Source organism: Cydia fagiglandana, chromosome 26, assembly GCF_963556715.1.
Source record: "Cydia fagiglandana chromosome 26, ilCydFagi1.1, whole genome shotgun sequence".
NCBI classification, from domain to species: domain Eukaryota; kingdom Metazoa; phylum Arthropoda; class Insecta; order Lepidoptera; family Tortricidae; genus Cydia; species Cydia fagiglandana.
In genome coordinates this window covers 11,019,084-11,037,230 of record NC_085957.1, presented here as the reverse complement: position 1 = coordinate 11,037,230, position 18,147 = coordinate 11,019,084, and the positions used below count along the sequence as shown (strand labels likewise).

General features: G+C 37.4%; 1 protein-coding gene across 2 annotated transcripts in view; it reads right to left on the bottom strand.

Moving 5' to 3' along the window:
- LOC134677430 (nucleolysin TIAR) overlaps positions 1-938 on the bottom strand; it is a 91,853-nt gene extending 90,915 nt beyond the window's left edge. For both annotated transcript variants that reach the window (XR_010100024.1, XM_063535896.1), the window contains exon 1: positions 675-938. Coding sequence is in view for 1 of the 2 variants with exons in the window: in XM_063535896.1 (XP_063391966.1) it covers positions 675-840 (166 nt within the window). In the remaining variant the exon portion in view is untranslated. The remainder of the gene's footprint in view (positions 1-674) is intronic.
- Positions 939-18,147: the final 17,209 nt, after the last annotated feature.

Here is an 18,147-nt window from a genome sequence, read left to right as displayed (position 1 = left end):
TAGTTAATCTGTGTAAGAATGTCCTATAATATTTTATTATTTATATTTATTATTATTTATTGGTAGTTTGGCATTTTGTCATTGGGCAAAAATGCTTTCCTATTGTCTGTCCGACTGCTCTCCAATACGGATCGCATTTCTCTACTGGTGATTTTTTTATGTACAGTCGGCGCCAAATTATTATACCTAGCTTATAAAACAGATACTGTATCTACATGTAGATACAATACGTATCTAGGATACGTATCTAGATGTAGCAAATTTTATGCTCATTAATGTTGTTTAAAGAGTAATATTGATAGCTTATAATGCATTAAACTAATGTGAAGATGTGCAAGTAATGAAGAATTAATTAAACGTGCTTATTGCTTAACCATTCTTTAGTCAACACCGGGCTATCCATAGTGCCTATTTGTAACACCGTCATGAAAGGAAGAAATGAAGAAAGGAAGAAAGGAAGGAAGGAAGGAAGAAAGGAAGGAAGAAAGGAAGAAAGGATGAAAGGATGCAAGGAAGAAAGGAAGAAAGGAAGAAAGGAAGAAAGGAAGAAAGGGAGAAAGGGAGAAAGGGAGAAAGGGAGAAAGGGAGAAAGGGAGAAAGGGAGAAAGGGAGAAAGGGAGAAAGGGAGAAAGGGAGAAAGGAAGAAAGGAAGAAAGGCCCAAAAGTCCACTTACCGAGTTTGGTGTGGGGGTGCTGGTGCTGGTGTTGGTGCAGCATCACGGGGTGCGGCAGCTGCAGCAGTTTGGGCTCCAGCTTGGCCTGCGCCACGGGGATGGGCCCCGCGTTGGTCATGGTGGTCATCGTGGCCGCGGGCATCATCAGCGTCGACATGGCGAGCATCGTGGCAACATCACCTACTCCATTTCACTACACTATTTACCTTTTTAACACTTTTTTTTTGTTGAACGTTTTAACACTTTTTTTTTTGTTGAACTTTTTAACACTTTTTTTAGTATTTTTTGTTCGTTGTTGACGCCGGTTCCTGATTTTAATTTATCTTTTCGTTTATGGAACACTGTTTTAGTGGCCTTATTTCACTTTTTATGTTTTAGTATTGTGCCCTTTTATTTTGATGTTGACGGTCCTATTGAAGTTAGTTTGAAATAAAATTCACTAATTTTTAACACATTAATTGCCACTAAGGGTCTTTCGAGCGTCGGCGTCTGTCGGCGTCTGGTCAGCGCTATGGAAAATGACGTCGCTGCGCAGTTACGTCGACGCTGCGTCGACGTTGCGTCGACGTTGCGTCGACGTTGCGTCGAGCAGCGGCCATAGAATTAACGCCAGATGTGGGGGGGCCCTAAGTGCTACGGGTTACGCTCGTAGCGCGTAGCCACGTCTTCGCCGTATGGAGCGCGTAGTTTCGAACAGTGTACCCAACAGTCGGGTTCTTGGCGTTGAATGTGTTAAACACGCATCGATGACAACGTTTCGTTTTATTTATTATTTGTATTTGTATCTATACCTATTTATATATGGATCTTTGTCGGCGCTAAAACTATTAGATGTATTTTTTAAGGTATATTTTGAAGGGGAAACTCTGATATATACCTAGCAAGGTAATCTTAGCACGACAATATAATAACTATATTTTTATGTCCCAATGAAATAACTTAAGATATAATAACTTCAATCTTCCATAATATTAATGTGCAAACAAAAAGTTAGACATAATAATGTTGAAATGGGAATCTAGATCTTTGAATCTAATATTTATTGCCTATTAGATTCAAAGAGACCCGAATTGATATTGTTATTAATTAAAATATTGAGTTATTTAGTAGGTTACTGATTATTTATTTTACGTAGTGTGGCCGTGATTTTTTTTATTAGGTACGTAGGTTTTGATAAACTTAAACTAACCTATCTGCTACCTTGGAGGTACTTGGGGGAGGCCTATGCTGGAAAGCAAGACAATCTTGACTCCGATGTCTGATAGCGCAAATATTGTAATAGTTTTTTATATTTTATTTTTAAGTAAGATGTTTATATTATATTTTGTAAAACTAGTAAGATTGTTAAATAAAGGCTAATTGAAATTGAAATTGAATCTGCTACAGTAGGTACAATACCTAGGGACTCCGTGCACACTGAAGGAGGCAGTTAGCGACCTGAAGACACTGCTAGGTTTCGTGGAGGAACTGGGGTGGCTAGAGTAGTGGCTGCCTCGTTTTCACGCAAAATAGGCACAATGGTTGTCGACTTGCGGAAAATGCCCAGTATAACTAACTAACTAACTAACAGCAGGTATAAACTTGTTTCAAGTGATAGAAAAACACATTTCCGTAGTTAAAACTGGTTTTTAGGGTTCCGTACCCAAAGGGTAAAACGGGACCCTATTACTAAGACTTCGCTGTCCGTCCGTCTGTCACCAGGCTGTATCTCACGAACCGTGATAGCTAGACAGTTGAAATTTTCACAGATGATGTATTTCTGTTGCCGCTATAACAACAAATACTAAAAACAGAATAAAATAAAGATTTAAATGGGGCTCCCATACAACAAACGTGATTTTTGACCAAAGTTAAGCAACGTCGGGAGTGGTCAGTACTTGGATGGGTGACCGTTTTTTTTTTGCTTTTTTTTTCGTTTTTTTTTTGCATTATGGTACGGAACCCTTCGTGCGCGAGTCCGACTCGCACTTGCCCGGTTTTTCGTAATACCGTAAACAGTGTTTTACGTAACTAGTTATCTAGTTTTCCGAAACTTGATGAAAACTGGGTTTTGTTTCAGACTAAACAACTCGTAGTTTTCGCAGTGCCTTGGTAAAGCGTGTTATGGCTCCTCTACACGATGGGCCAACGCCGGCCACTCCAAGGGACGCAGCCATGCGGTAGAATGAGATAGAAATATCAAATGCTCCCTCTAACGCATAAATGCATCCCTTGGAGTGGCCGGAGTTGGCCCATCGTGTAGAGGAGCCATTAGAGGTGTAAAGGAGCGTTTAGTTGACCTGTGACCAAATAGGAACTTAATTTAGATAACTAATAAATAAAAAACTAGGGTTTTTTTATTTATTAGTACAAATAAAAAAACTAGGGTTTTTTATTTATTAGTTATATGCAAACTAAAATATTTTATGGCAAAAAAGCCTTACATCATTTTGGAAAAGAGCTCTTCAAAGTGCTGTATCGATTTCTAATAGTTACATAGCTGAGAACCACCGCAAGGAAACTCGTTTTCACATAAAAGTGATCTTCTTATTTTGTTTTACTTTTTAATCCAGCTATAAGCCTAGTCTAATATAAGCCTGTCAGTTGTTCGGAACTGTCACCTATAGGATCACTTTTTTGACGGTCCATCCGTGCGTCTGTCAGTCAAGACCCTATCGGCTCGATTCGGGAAATGCAATAGAGACTCACTAGATATGAAATAGTAAAGATATGTGAAGTTCCACGGCAAAAGATACCTAATGGCGGCTGGCGCCGCGATACAGGAAATGAATTAGAGATTCACTAGATATGAAATAGTGAAGATATGTGACGTTCCACGGCAAAAGGTACCTTATGGTGGCTGGTGCTTACGTCGCATAGCACCGCAATAATATTGGGGCGGCGTTAATAATAGCGTAAGCGCCAACCGTCATAAGGTGGTAAAGGTAGTTTCTAATTCATATCTAGTTAATCTCTAATTCATTTCCCGAGTCGCACCGTATGTCACGTTTTTAGGAGGTCACTTTCGAGTTAGGTCACGTTCTGTGGACGTCACATTTTGAGAACGTTACATGTCGACTTCCTTTCCTTTTAAATCGTTTTATTCAATTTCCATTAGTAAAATTAATTGTGCCCATTTAACTGGGTCAGTTAAATAAATGTAACGCGGGATTTGAACCCTGAAAGCATTCTCTCGTACGGCCATGTTGTAAAAATGGAGGCTAGCCAACGTAATTAATGGGCGTATGAGTTATGCTTAGCAGTGAGGGGGTTAAATAACCTACATTTGTTCGTATGCGTTAAACAAAGAATATGGTTATTATTAGAGATGCCCTAATAGTGAATTTGGCCGAATACCGAATACCTAATATTCGGCCCTCTCGGCCGAATACCGAATATTCGGCGACCGAATAGTCGGCATGACATGCGAACATTTTGAGTCACAATTATTACGAAAACTGTTCGCCAACAAAGCACAACGCCAACGTTTGCTAAGGTATATTTTTATGTTCAACATAATTAACATAATAAGTTTGGAATCAACAGATGCTCAAAAACGTGCCTTCATATTAACCACTTTCCAAGAATATTACCATTTTAAATATTAAATATACAGTTTTTGGTTATTTTTTTTGAGATTTTTTTTCTTTCTAGGTGCAATAGATATTCGGTATTCGGCCAAATAGTAGGCAACATTCGGCCGAATACCGAATATTTGGCAAAGTGGCCGAATAGGCCGAATACCGTGGCATCTCTAGTTATTATGTGTTAAGGTTAGTTATAATTTCATTGCGTATTCCTTTTATTCGGCAGGCAAGCGACCCGCCCCGGCTTCGCATGGGTTAACAAATTATACATTTAAACCTTCCTCAAAGATTGCTTTATTGATAGGTGAAAACAGCATGAAAATCCGTTCAGTCGTTTTGGAGTTTATCGCGGACAAACACACAAACAGAAAGTGGCGGCGACTTTGTTTTATAAGGTGTAGTGATATTAACCAACTGCCGTATTCGAACTACGAGATATTCACAAGAGACGACACGTACTAGATCTATTCTAGATACGTTATAGTTTAGATATCAACTAGTTCTCTTTTGCAGCGCAATTCGGGCAACCAATGTCACTTTTACGTTAGATAGAGTAAGATATCTATTAGATGTGAATTGGATCTCTAAGTCATATCCTGTGAAAATCGTTCAAGAGTATCTCCAGAATTGCGCAAATGTCAAATTTGACAGGTTAGATCTGAAACATATCGTTATCGTATCTTGGTGATGTCTTAAAGATATCTAATAGATATCTATTTCAAAATACGAATCGAGCCCAAAATCTGAAAACGGAAGTATCTAATTGAATCAGGTAGATATGATATTGAGCTGACTGTACACGTATGTACAGTCGGCGTCAACCGTCGGAATCCCGGCCCCCCATCAAACATTATCCGGGCGCGGCGGCCTACAGTAATGATTATAAGGTCACGTCATACATTTAGCGTGCGGATCAGATTAAAATAACTGGCCAAGTGCGAGTCGGACTCGCGCACGAAGGGTTCCGTACCACTACGCAAAAAACGGCAAAAAAATGTTGTTGTATGGGAGCCCCACTTAAATATTTATTATATTCTGTTTTTCGTATTTGTTGTTATAGCGGCAACAGAAATATATACATCATCTGTGAAAATTTCGACTGCCTTGCTATCACGGTTCATGACTCATGAATCATGAGACACAACCTGGTGACAGACAGACAGACAGACAGTAGAGTCTTAGTAATAGGGTCCCGATTTTATCCTTTGGGTAGGGAACCCTAAAAAGGATTTAAAAAAATAGTATGTATCGATTCATGAGAATCATGAGATAAATAGAAAGTCAATAAACAATTTCATACGGTGAGTTTTTTTACATGCATCGTCCTATAATCTGACTGCCTCCTATCCTAGTTGGATATGCTTAAGGATGACTCACGTTAGACCGGGCCGTGTCCGGGCCGGAGCTTCCGACACTTACTTTTTTATGACGTGCCAGGCGATCACGTGACGCTTTCCATAGAAAACGATGTGCCGGAAGCTCCGGCCCGGACACGGCCCGGTCTAACGTGATTCATCCTTTGTGCAGCAGGATGTCGTGGGTTCTGATCCCGTAAAGTAGGTAAGTTTTGTATTTCTCTATACAAGTATGTATATCGATCTCATAATGTGGGATTAATGGTGACTCGAAATAGATAATTCAATGTATGTACTTCTTTGTTAAGTTTTATTGACATTTGTTATTGACATTTAGATTTTATTCTAGAAACATTCTAGACTAGTATTTTTTATACAATTTTTTTTTATGTTTGACGATCTTTTAGTGAAATTCTTAGTATTAAATTTGATCTGTATAATATTCCAATATTACTATGGAATAATATTAACTTCAATAAATTGCTCTGATAATTAGCTTAAGATAATATATTATTATGTAAAACGTTCATAAGTGCTTGTTACTAGGCCTACATGAATAAAGTATTTTTGACTTTGACTTTGACTTTGAATGCTTTTCTTAGTTAATAGCTGGGTTGATTTGTATCAGATTATCCCCAATTTTTTTTCACGAGCGGTTGAAAACGCTTCCCGCTCCGCTTGTAGAAGGCTCGAGCCTATTCCAGTGAATTTGGGCAAATAGTCCGTAATGCGTCCCGGGTACCCTTTTACCGACCTCTGCCACAGCGGAGGTCGTTTACACTGGGGCAAATGCGCCAAAAATATTTACACAGAATATGTTTCAACCGTGGAACAATTTGTCACTGTTACACACACTAATGTACAAAATCTGATGGCTCCTCTACACGATGGGCCAGCGCTGGCCACTCCAAGGGACGCAGCCATGCGGTAGAATGAGATAGCAATATCACTTGCTCCCTCTAACGTATAAATGCGTCCCTTGGAATGGCCGGCGTTGGCCCATCGTGTAGAGGAGCCATGAGACCGAGCTTTGCTTGGAAAACATAAAAACTCAAAAATGCGCGTTTTTCCAGGGATAAGACCTAGCTAGATTAGCTAGATCGATTCCCGACCCCAAAACCCCTATATAGCAAATTTCATTGAAATTGTTAGATCAGTTTCCGAGATCCCCGAAATATATATACCTCCTGCTTAGTTGGCTTTATAGGCCTGCCGACTAAGGCCCACTTGCACCATTCCACTAACCCGGGGTTAAGCGGTTAAACTATCAACCTAGTGTCAAATTGTATGGCTAACCATGGCAACTCCTGGTTTAACTGGTTAACCTCGGGTTAGTGGAATGGTGCAAGTGGGCCTAAGGGTCGGTTGCACCAAACTGTTCGTATCGTTAAAGAGTTCGCTAAATAAGGTACTTGCGCCTAATAAGGCCCACTTTTAATATAATTTTTAATTTTTTTCATTTTTGATATGAACTTCCAATTTTGTCTATGGTACTAACCAAACATGGGCGAGAAATTTAAACTCATTTACACTTATAAAAGTATGAAATTTTGAAATTGAGCAAGCTTTAAATCTGGGCCTTATTAGGTGCAAGTACCTTAGTGGCGCCCCCTATATACCTACGCTGAGTTTTGCGTAATTTTCTCTATTAATAGCATAATAAGGTTAGAAGACATAAAACAGGCACTATGTCGTTAAAATACAAATACATATATTATGCAGCGTAATGAAATTGCTATGACTCTCAGGGGAGCCACTATGCTGGTTATTGCTCATTTTTCTTTGGTACAATTCTGAGGTAAAAATTGTTTTTGATCCCAAAAAGTTTTTCCAATTGAAGGTAACAAAAGGAAGGGGTATTTATGATCTTAACGTTGGGCTATGATTTTATATAACACTTCAAACTCTCGCGTTTTGTACACATATTTAATTACACAAACTGGTATGTACTAAAAATAGTGTTATTTTTGTAGCAGTAGCCTTAAAATCCCTTCTCACCCCCCTTTCAACCCTTCTCTCCCCATTCATAACCCACCTCTCCCAGCGAAACCTACTCACCCCGTTTTACGGTACTATAATGAAAGCAATGCTTTGTTTTTACACCGAAAGCGTGTACAACTGTCATGTCTACTGTCTGTCTGTCTGTCTGTCAGGGGTTATCTTTGGTGCACGATTTTCCTTAACAACATGCAATTTGGCAAATAAAGAATTAAGGTGAAAAATACGGAGAAAGGAAATAGCATTGGTTTATTTTTACCTGACGTTTTTCGGGTTCCGTACCCAAAGGGTAAAATCGGGACCCTATTACTAAGACTCTGCTGTTCGTCTGTCCGTCTGTCTGTCACTAGGCTGTAACTCATGAACCGTGATAACTAGACAGTTGAAATTTTCACAGATGATGTATTTCTGTTGCCGCTATAACAACAAATACTAAAAAATACGGAACCTTCGGTGGGCGAGTCCGACTGGCACTTAGCCGGTTTTTAGTTTGTACTAGCTTTTGCTTGCGACTTCGTTTGCATGGAATAAAGAATTTGGGTAGCTTATCTGAACCAATTTGATTTTATTAACTTCCCATGCAAACTTCCACCCCCTTTTAATCTCTTTAAGGGATTCTGGGAGAAAAACTATTCTAAGATGTTTCCCGGGACTCAAACATCTCTGTACCCAAGTAAATCGGTTCAGCGTTCTTCAAACATGAAGAGGTACCAGACAGACAAACAGACACACTTTCGCATCAATAATATTAGTATGGATGTTGCTGTAGATAATATGTAACACACATGGAAAAATATAGGTCTTCTTCAAGAAAGATTAAAATCATCAGACGAGTCAATCACAAATATTGAATAACTTTTGTGGGTAAAATGCAACGTGCTCATCAGAGGGGTTACCGCGAAAACCGAAAACTGCGGGGATCTTTCTCTTTTACTCCAATGAAGGCGTAATTAGAGTGACAGAGAAAAATGCCCGCAATTTGTGAACTTCGATTTACGCGGTTATAGCCCAGTTTTCGAAGAATATATGGGGCATTATCTATGAAGAGGGGCCTTATTGTCGATGGCGCTTACGCCGCATAGCGTCGCGCGGCATTGTATTTATATCGGAGCATCGTTAAAACAGGTCCCTTTTCATAGATAACGTCGCAAATAGAGCATTTACTAGCTGGTGTCGTCAAAACTACATTTTGTATCACTGAATCGACAGGGAAAGACCTCAATCCGCACGTCGGCGTATCACAGCGTACATCCTGACTGTACGTCGGTGGACCTTATTACAAACGGCATAAGGTCCAATGTACGGTTAACAGTGCGGGCGATGGTACAAAGAGCTTTCCTCAGAAACAGAATTCGTGAATAGACCGCGAAGCTTTTTCAGTCAGGCTTAGACTTGGATGTGGGAAAACGGGGCGAGCTCCGAATCATGCTTGATGGACGTGAAAAAACCGGCCAAGTGCGAGTCGGACTCGCGCACGAAGGGTTTCGTATCATTACGCAAAAATGGCAAAAAGATCACGTTTGTTGTACCTACTTAAATATTTTTTATCGCTATCCAACGTGGTAACGCGGCATCATCATGGGCACCTTTGCACCCGGTACAGCCAGCGGAGGTCTTTTAGATTAAAATATTTTAATGTTTAGATATATTTAAGTTAATTTTTTTATTTTGGATTTAATATTTGATGTTATAGCGGCAAAAGAAATACATAATCTATGAAAATTTCAACTATATAGCTATCACGGTTCATGAGATACAGTACAGCCTGGTAACAGACAGAGAGACGGACACACGAACAGCGGAGTCTTAAGGTGACAGTCCATTTCCAACGACAGATACATTAGTGTTCATTTTACTATGGAAATTGACAATAAAAGCGACGCGTTCAGTACCGGCAGTGCAGCTGCGGTTAGAAATGGAATGTTACCATTATATAGTAATAGGGTCCCGTTTTTACCCTTTGGGTGCGGAACTCTAAAAATGATTAAAAGTTTTTAAAATAAAAAGATTGAAATCCTATCAAACAAAAATCTTTTATTTTATTTTCATAACTTTGATTCGGTTGTACTTCAAGCGTTTGTAACACGGTTGTCAAACAGAACAATGTTGACACCGAGGTCGACCGGGCCCTTATTTACAACCCTTCATTAGTATATTTGCGATCGCCAAGAAGCAATAGGGATGTGCTGCAGATTACTATATTTGATATCGACATTTTAAATTATTTCCACTTTCATTCTTTTAAGGGTTCCGTACCCAAAGGGTAAAAATGGGACCCTATTATTAAGATTCCGCTATCCGTCTGTCCGTGTATCTTATGAACTGTGAAAGCTAGACAGTTAAAATTTTCACAGATGATAAATTTCTGTTCCCGCTAAAGTTTTAACAATAAATACTAAAAAGTACGGAACCCTCGGTTGGCGAGTCCGACTCGCACTTGGCCGTTTTTTTTTCATTTTCATAGCGACCAGTGAAACCTGTGTCGAAACGTCGGTAAATAAAGTTAATAAATTCAATTCGCGATAGACTCGTCTATGAATGAGAGTTAATAATATGTTCAAAACGCGAAAATTTTAAATAATACACTTTCATCATGTCATGATATTGATTATTTTTTATTACTTAGGCAAATCATTTTTTTACTATTCAGATAGTTTGATAAGTTACTCAACAATCAAAGAACAATATCTGGGAGACCGAGCTTTGATGGAAAAACATAATTAAAAAACTGAAAAATGCGCGTTTTCCGATTTATTTGTTTAACTTTCGTGCTTTGAAACCCTCGCAAAGCTCTAGATTCCATTTATCCTAGATCGATTTATCGCCCTGAAAACTCCCATATAGCAAATTTCATCGCAACTGTTAGAGCCGTTTCCGAGATCCCCGAATTATATTTGCTAAATATATATAAATAAACAAGAATTGCTCGTTTAAAGGCATTAGATAGATATAATGACTAATATTGCTTATGCTGTAATTAAATCATTTATTTATTTTTCTTCTTAGGCTAGGTCATTTATAACATGAATATAAAAGTAAAATACAAAAACACATAAAAAACAACAAAAAATAAGTATAAACACATCATAATAAACCTAACCTAGGGTGCCGCCAGCAGCGGGGCAGGGCCCAAGCTGCCGGTGGTCAGGGCCGCAGAGAGAGGAACCGGCGGACTATCCGCGCCGTGTCCAAGATCACCGCCTTCTGCATCTGACCCTTGACCACCTAGCGAGAGTCTCTCAAGATGTTGGTCGAGACTCTTCGCTATTAGACCGTTCACTGAAACGACTATCGGGACAATGATAATTAAATTATTATTTGATACTCATATTCATAATAACAACTGGTATTTTCCGCAAGGTTCGGCAACGCGCATGCAATACCTCAGGAGTTGCAGGCGTCCATAGACTACGGTAGCTGCTTACTATCAGGCGACACATAAGCTTGTTTGCCACCGACGTGGTATAAAAAAATATAAATTCCATTGTTTATTTATTTATTTAAACTTTATTGCACAAAATATATACAACAATGTACAAATGGCGGACTTAATGCCAAATGGCATTCTCTACCAGTCAACCATAGGGCCAAACAGAGATATAAACAGAGATAGAGATAGATAGAGAGTTTATTTGACATTTAATACATTTAGTAGGTATCGTGATAGTAATCATGAAAGCGAATACGAACGTGGCCTGACATTAATAATACGAACGTGGCCTGACATTAATAATACGAACGTGGCCTGACATTAATAATACGAACGTGGCCTGACATTAATAATACGAACGTGGCCTGACATTAATAATACGAACGTGGCCTGACATTAATAATTAAACAACTGCCGTATTCGAACTTCAAGATATTCACAAGAGACGACACGTACAAGATCGTTAGATACGTTATAGTTTAGATATCAACTAGTTCTCTTTTGCAGCGCAATTCGGGCAACCAATGTCACTTTTACGTTAGATAGAGTAAGATATCTATTAGATGTGAATTGGATCTCTAAGTCATATCCTGTGGAAATCGTTCAAGAGTATCTCCAGAATCGCGCAAATGTCAAATTTGACAGGTTAGATCTTAAACATATCGTTATCGTATCTTGGTGATGTCTAAAAGATATCTAATAGATGTCTATTTCAAAATCCGAATCGGGCCCCAAGTCATTGCACTCGTAATACTGACACGACATTAAAACTAGGTTATATTTTTATGTCCATTCAACATCGAATACATAGTGACGGGCGAAGTGGCCAAATATATCGATACAAGTCCTTATTTCTATTGTAACAAAGGTGTCTTAAATCGGATCAATTTGTTGGACATACGGCTCGATTCGGAAAATGAATCTACTAGACTTCAACAAGTTACAATATGGATAATTTAAAGATATTTGTGAGATAGATATGTCAAATTTGACGTTTTCGCGATTCTGGAGGTCTTCTTGAACGATTTCGACAAGTTATAAGGCCTGATAATTATTGTAAATTGTCAGATTATCTTAGTCATAATTATGAAATCGTTAAGTTTTCGGGATTTTCGTAAGGTTATCCTATAGACCTAGGTTAATAAAGTTAGATTTGTTTCATGGCAATCATGAAAAGTTACGCGTTTCTGAGAAAAACCAAATTATCACTACCTATCGTACAAAATCATCACTTAAAAGTCAATTCTACCAACATGAGGAAACAACACAAAAATATCAGATTATTTTGCCACCCTTGTGGATAAAAAGCAAATTTCTCATCAGTTTTCGAAGTATAAAGAATGCCTATAGGGCCGATACAGAATAACTGCAACCCGACTGCAATTTCAATGGGAAGATTATGAGCTGGTGTGGTGGGAAAAAAACGGCCAAGTGCGAGTCGGACTCGCGCACGAAGAGTTCCGTGCCATAACGCATAAACTGCAAAAAAATCACGTTTGTTGTATGAGCCTCACTTAAATATTTGTTTTATTCTGATTTAAGTATTAAGTGTATTATCGGTAACAGAAATACCTACATCATCTGTGAAAATTTCAACTGTCTAGGTTTATGAGATACAGCCTGGTGACAGGAAGATCAGCGCTGACTTTCGGGTCAGTATTATGCTGAGGCGAGACCATTTCGTGGTAAGCTTTAACGCTTACCAATTTTGACGACCGGTCTGGCCTAGTGGGTAGTGACCCTGCCTGCTAAGCCGATGGTCCTGGGTTCGAATCCCAGTAAGGGCATTTATTTGTGTGATGAACACTAATATTTGTTCCTGAGTCATGGGTGTTTTCTATGTATATAAGTATGTATTTATCTATATAAGTATATATATCGTCGCCTAGCACCCATAGTACAAGCTTTGCTTAGTTTGGGGCTAGGTTGATCTGTGTAAGATGTCCCCAATATTTATTTATTTATTTATTATTTATTTATTTATTTTATAAACATTCGTAGTTTTTAGTATGTAATGTCTCTTGTATGTAATTTTAGTTTTAAGTTTATCACGAACAAAATACTTGATTCTGATTCTGAGACAGACGGACGGACAGTGGAATCTTAGTAATGGTCCCGTTTTTACCCGAACCCTAAAAAGAGACCCACCCATTTTCAAACTATCGATATCGCTTGTCCCAACCCTACAATAAACAGGGTTGACGGTAATGAAATTTCACAACGCAAACAAAACCCCGAGGACTTCATAAAATGGCGGCTATTTTACTTTAATACACGGGATATGTACACGGACTTTAATTGACATTCGCGGTTAAATATTCATAATTCAAAAATTGTGGCTTTCCACAGAGAAGGGTCCTTATGCTTCATATGCAAAAGAAAAGGGACCTGATGGGGTCTGACGGAAAGATCCTGGTCTAGATAGATACTAGATAGACAGACATATTAGTATAGAATTATATCTAGAAAAGTCTGCAGCGATTTTGATAGCCCACCCAGTGCGAGTGTTATTTTAAACGTCAAACTTCTATGAAATAATGACGTACCTAAAAATAACACTTGCACCGCGTGGGCTATCCAAATAGCTGCAGATTTTTCTTGCTCTCACTCTAGATAGAATATTCTTTATTTGCATAGGTACCACAGTAAAAGATACACTGCTCGATTCGAACTTTAAGATACGTCAATTAATAGATCTAGAAACTATATAGATTAGATGACTGTGTCAGTGTCAAAAGTGACGTTTTTATTTGAAGAAACGATGAAACGAAAAGAGCCTGAAGAGGTAACAGACAGACAGACACTTTCGCATATAATATATTATTAGTATTTTAGTACAAGGGTTATTAGATAGGTCAAACTGACTATCGACCTCATGTGACCTTTGGGTAAGGTCAAAAGGCCCATTAATAAGTCTAGCCAGAAGCTAATCTGGTTTGATCATAAAATAATTCAAATTGGAAAAAATTTGGCGGTTTCATTTTTGACTGATCCATTTTCTATGGGAGCAAGAAAAAAATTTCGTCTAAAAAAATCACTGACCACTTTCATACCTCGGGGTTTAGTCAGGGATAACACAGCACCCTCCGATATTTCTGATAGCGACTGTACCAATAAGTAATATTAAATGTAACTTAAGTAAGGTATATTAATAATATAAATATTAAATTACACAAACGGGTCTACCGCGATATAATTTCATTGTTTCTACCTTAAATAGTACTGGAAAATCTTGAATGTTTCTGTTTTGTAAGTTCATCTGATTTCATATGTATGTATGTATGTATATGTATTTGTATATGTAAATAGGTATATGTATTTGTATCAATATTATTTATATTTATGTATGTTTATATTAGTGTATTTATTATGATTGTATTGTGTCCGTACAGGTACCTAATTGTATCATCTACTACATGTTTTTGCACCGCCTACAACTTATCTGCTTTGCCTAAAGGTTGACTGGTAGAGAATGCCTTATGGCATTAAGTTCGCCTTTTGTACAGTGTATTTCCTTATGTGCAATAAAGATTAAATAAAAATAAATAATAATAAATGGAATTATATCGCGGTAGACCCGTTTGTGTAATTAAATATGTGTAAAAAACGCGAGAGTTTAAAGTGTTATATATAAATAAATGCATGAATGAATAATTAGTATAATAGATAAAGTTATTATTTTCATGAGAAAATTAACCTGATTCCTTATTTCCCTTCACACCGGAGCAATTATCTGTAACAAAATAAATAATATATTAGTATAATTAATATAATTATATTTAAACTTATTTAAATATAATCAATAAATAGTACTTTTTAGGGTTCCGTATCCAAAGGGTAAAAACGGGACCCTATTACTAAGACTCCACTGTCCGTCCGTCTGTCTGTTTGTCACCAGGCTGTATCTCACGGACCGTGATAGCTAGACAGGTGAAATTTACACAGATGATGTATTTCTGTTGCCGCTATTGCAACAAATACTAAAAACAGAATATAATAAATATTTAAGTGGGGCTTCCGTACAACAAACGTGATTATTTTTCCGTTTTTTGCGCAATGGAACCCTTCGTGCGCGAGTCCGACTCGCACTTAGTCGGTTTTTAGTAAACAAAACACTAGTATTATTTACAAAATACTTGTTTTATAAGGGGAAAAGTATTGAAGAAAGTCATATAAGAAAATATAAAATAACCTTACCTGAGGGCACGGACCTGGGGCCATTTTTTTATTTGTAGGTTTTTTACTTTTTAGGTAGTTTTAGTTAATTAGTATAATTCTTTTTCTTTTACTATATTTTTTTGCTTATATTTATATTTATGTTTAGATTTTAATTAGTTTTATGTTTATAAAACAAAAATAAATAAATAAATAAATATTTATAGGACATTCTTACACAGATTGACTAAGTCCCACAGTAAGCTCAAGAAGGCTTGTGTTGTGGGTACTCAGACAATGATATATATATAATATACAAATACTTAAATACATAGAAAACACCCATGACTGAGGAACAAATATCTGTATCATCATACAAATAAATGCCCTTACTGGGATACGAACCCAGGACCATCGGCTACTTAGATTATGTATTGTATTTTTAATTGTTTGCCTAATAAATTACTTCGTTCCTTACCGTATGAGTTCATAATAGCCCTAATTTTCATTAAAAACAACCCATACGAAGCGAAAAAGCTAAAACACTCATAATTATTACTAAACACCATACGAATATTCGCCAGAGTCGTTCAAATTTACGACTACCCCCATCCCCTTCACTCCCATTCATCGTTATACATTTCGATTATGCCCCGTCTCTCTCGCCCCGCGCCTGCGCGGTGGCCGCCTCTTTGTTCGGATGCTATACATGTATATACGTGTATGTACATGAATGTATGGTTAACATTTTTGCTACGATCTTTTGAAGCTGTGAGTTTAGGATTTGGCGCTATTCGGCTTTTGTTTGTGATATTGAGCTGTGTAAGTGTCACCAGCTCGCAATATTGTTTGAATTGAATTGAGTTAATAATAAAAAAGTTACAGTTCAATCAAGAACTTATATAAATTATATCACAATATTAATAATATTTCATTATAAGCGCTGGTGGCCTAGCGGTAAGAGCGTGCGACTTTTAATCCGGAGGTCGCGGGTTCATACCCCGGCTCGAACCAATGAGTTTTTCGGAACTTATGTACGAAATATCAGTTGATATTTACCAGTCGCTTTTCGGTGAATAAAAACATCATGAGGAAACCAGGCTAATCCCAATAAGTCCTAGTTTCCCCTCTTGGTTGGAAGGTCAGATGGCAGTCGCTTTCGTAAAAATTAGTGCCTACGTTCAATTCTTGGGATTTGTTGTCAAGCGGACCTCAGGCTCCCATGAGCCGTGGCAAAATGTCGGGATAACGCGAGAAAGTAGACTGTATGATATCTATTTCAGTTTACAATTTTATATCCATAATTTTTTTTGTTTTACATAAATATAGTAGTGTGACTACTTAAAAAAACTAATAAAAAAAATTCATAAAATAATCTGATTTGTTCCCTAGTAGGTCAGTAAATGAATGCTCAAAAAACGTTGTAGAGGGAAATGCTAGGAACACAATTTTTGACTCCGTAACTTTGTTTAGACTAGTTAGGAGGTGAACATATCAAAAGTCCCCGGCTGTAGCCCCGGTGCTGCGGGGTAGGAAGAGGGTAAGAAGGTCGAATTTTTCGGTTTTTCATTGATATCTTGGAAACTTTGCATCTTAGCGACATGACTACTCAGACAAACCGAAAGCTCATAAAATTAGTTACAACTTTTATCTAGTCAAGTTTTTCGATATCTTGAATAGTTTTTGAGATACCCGCTCTTGAAAGTTTATTTAGGGATTTTAATTTTATCTTGATATCTACATCAGTGATGCTGTTAGGCCATTTTTGGTATCATTTTCGTATAAATCGGGGGTGCTGAATTCATTTATGGTATCACATTGACACTATTCCAAAGTAAAACCAAAATTTAAAAAAATATATTTTTAAAAATCCCTCTTCACGCTTAAACCGTTGAACCAATTTCGTTGAAATTTTGTATAGAAATAGTTTCAGTCTCGACACCGGACATAGGATGGTTTTTATAACCAAAAGCATCTTTTGAGGATGTGAAAGTGGGGTGGAAGTTTGTATGAGGAGTCAATAACCGCTGAACCGGTTTAGGTGAAATTTAGGATGGTATACATCTGTGATTTAGATGAAAATGATACCTAACATGACTTCAAACTTTACCTTAAGCAGTATTTACCTCAGGAATTCAGTTTCGTCGACGAAGTTGAATTCCCGCCATACTCCATTTCACAACTTTAAAGGATGATTATTGAGATAATAAGTATCTTATGTCCTGTCTTGGGACTCGAAATATCTGTATACCAAATTACAATTAAATTGGTTGAGCGGTTTAAGCGTGAAGAGGAATTTAAAAAAAAAGGTATTTGTTTAAAGTTTATATGTTTTTTCTAAGGAATGGTGTCAATGTGATACCAAAAATGAATTCAGCACCCCCGATTTATACGAAAATGATACCAAACACGGCCTAGCAGCTTCACTAATGTAGATATCAAGATAAAATTGAAAGCCCTAAATAAACTTTCAAGAGCGGATATCTCAAAAACTATTCAAGATATCGAAAAACTTGACTGAATAAAACTTGTAACAAATTTTATCAGCTTTTGGTGTGTCTTAGTAGTCATGTCGCTAAGACGCAAAGTTTCCAAGATATTAGTGAAAAACCGAAAAATGAGACCTTCTTTCCCCCCTCTCCCCCCCAGCACCGGGGCTACGGCCGGGGACTTTTGATATGTTCACCTCCTAACTAGTCCAAACAAAGTTACAGAGTCAAAAGTTGTGTTCCTAGCATTTCCCTCTATAACTTCTTATTTCTTGGCCTATAGTCAAAATGAAAGTTTATTTTCAATTATTCGTTTTCTGTTTTAAATTTAGCAGTTATTTTCTTTTCATCGAGTTGAAACTAATCCCGAATTCATGGCTTCAGTAGTTTTCTTTCAATTTAGATTATTTAAATATTTCAGCAAATCCAATGAATCTAAAGATAATTTAGTATGATGCATTTACGTATAACGTCTGTTAG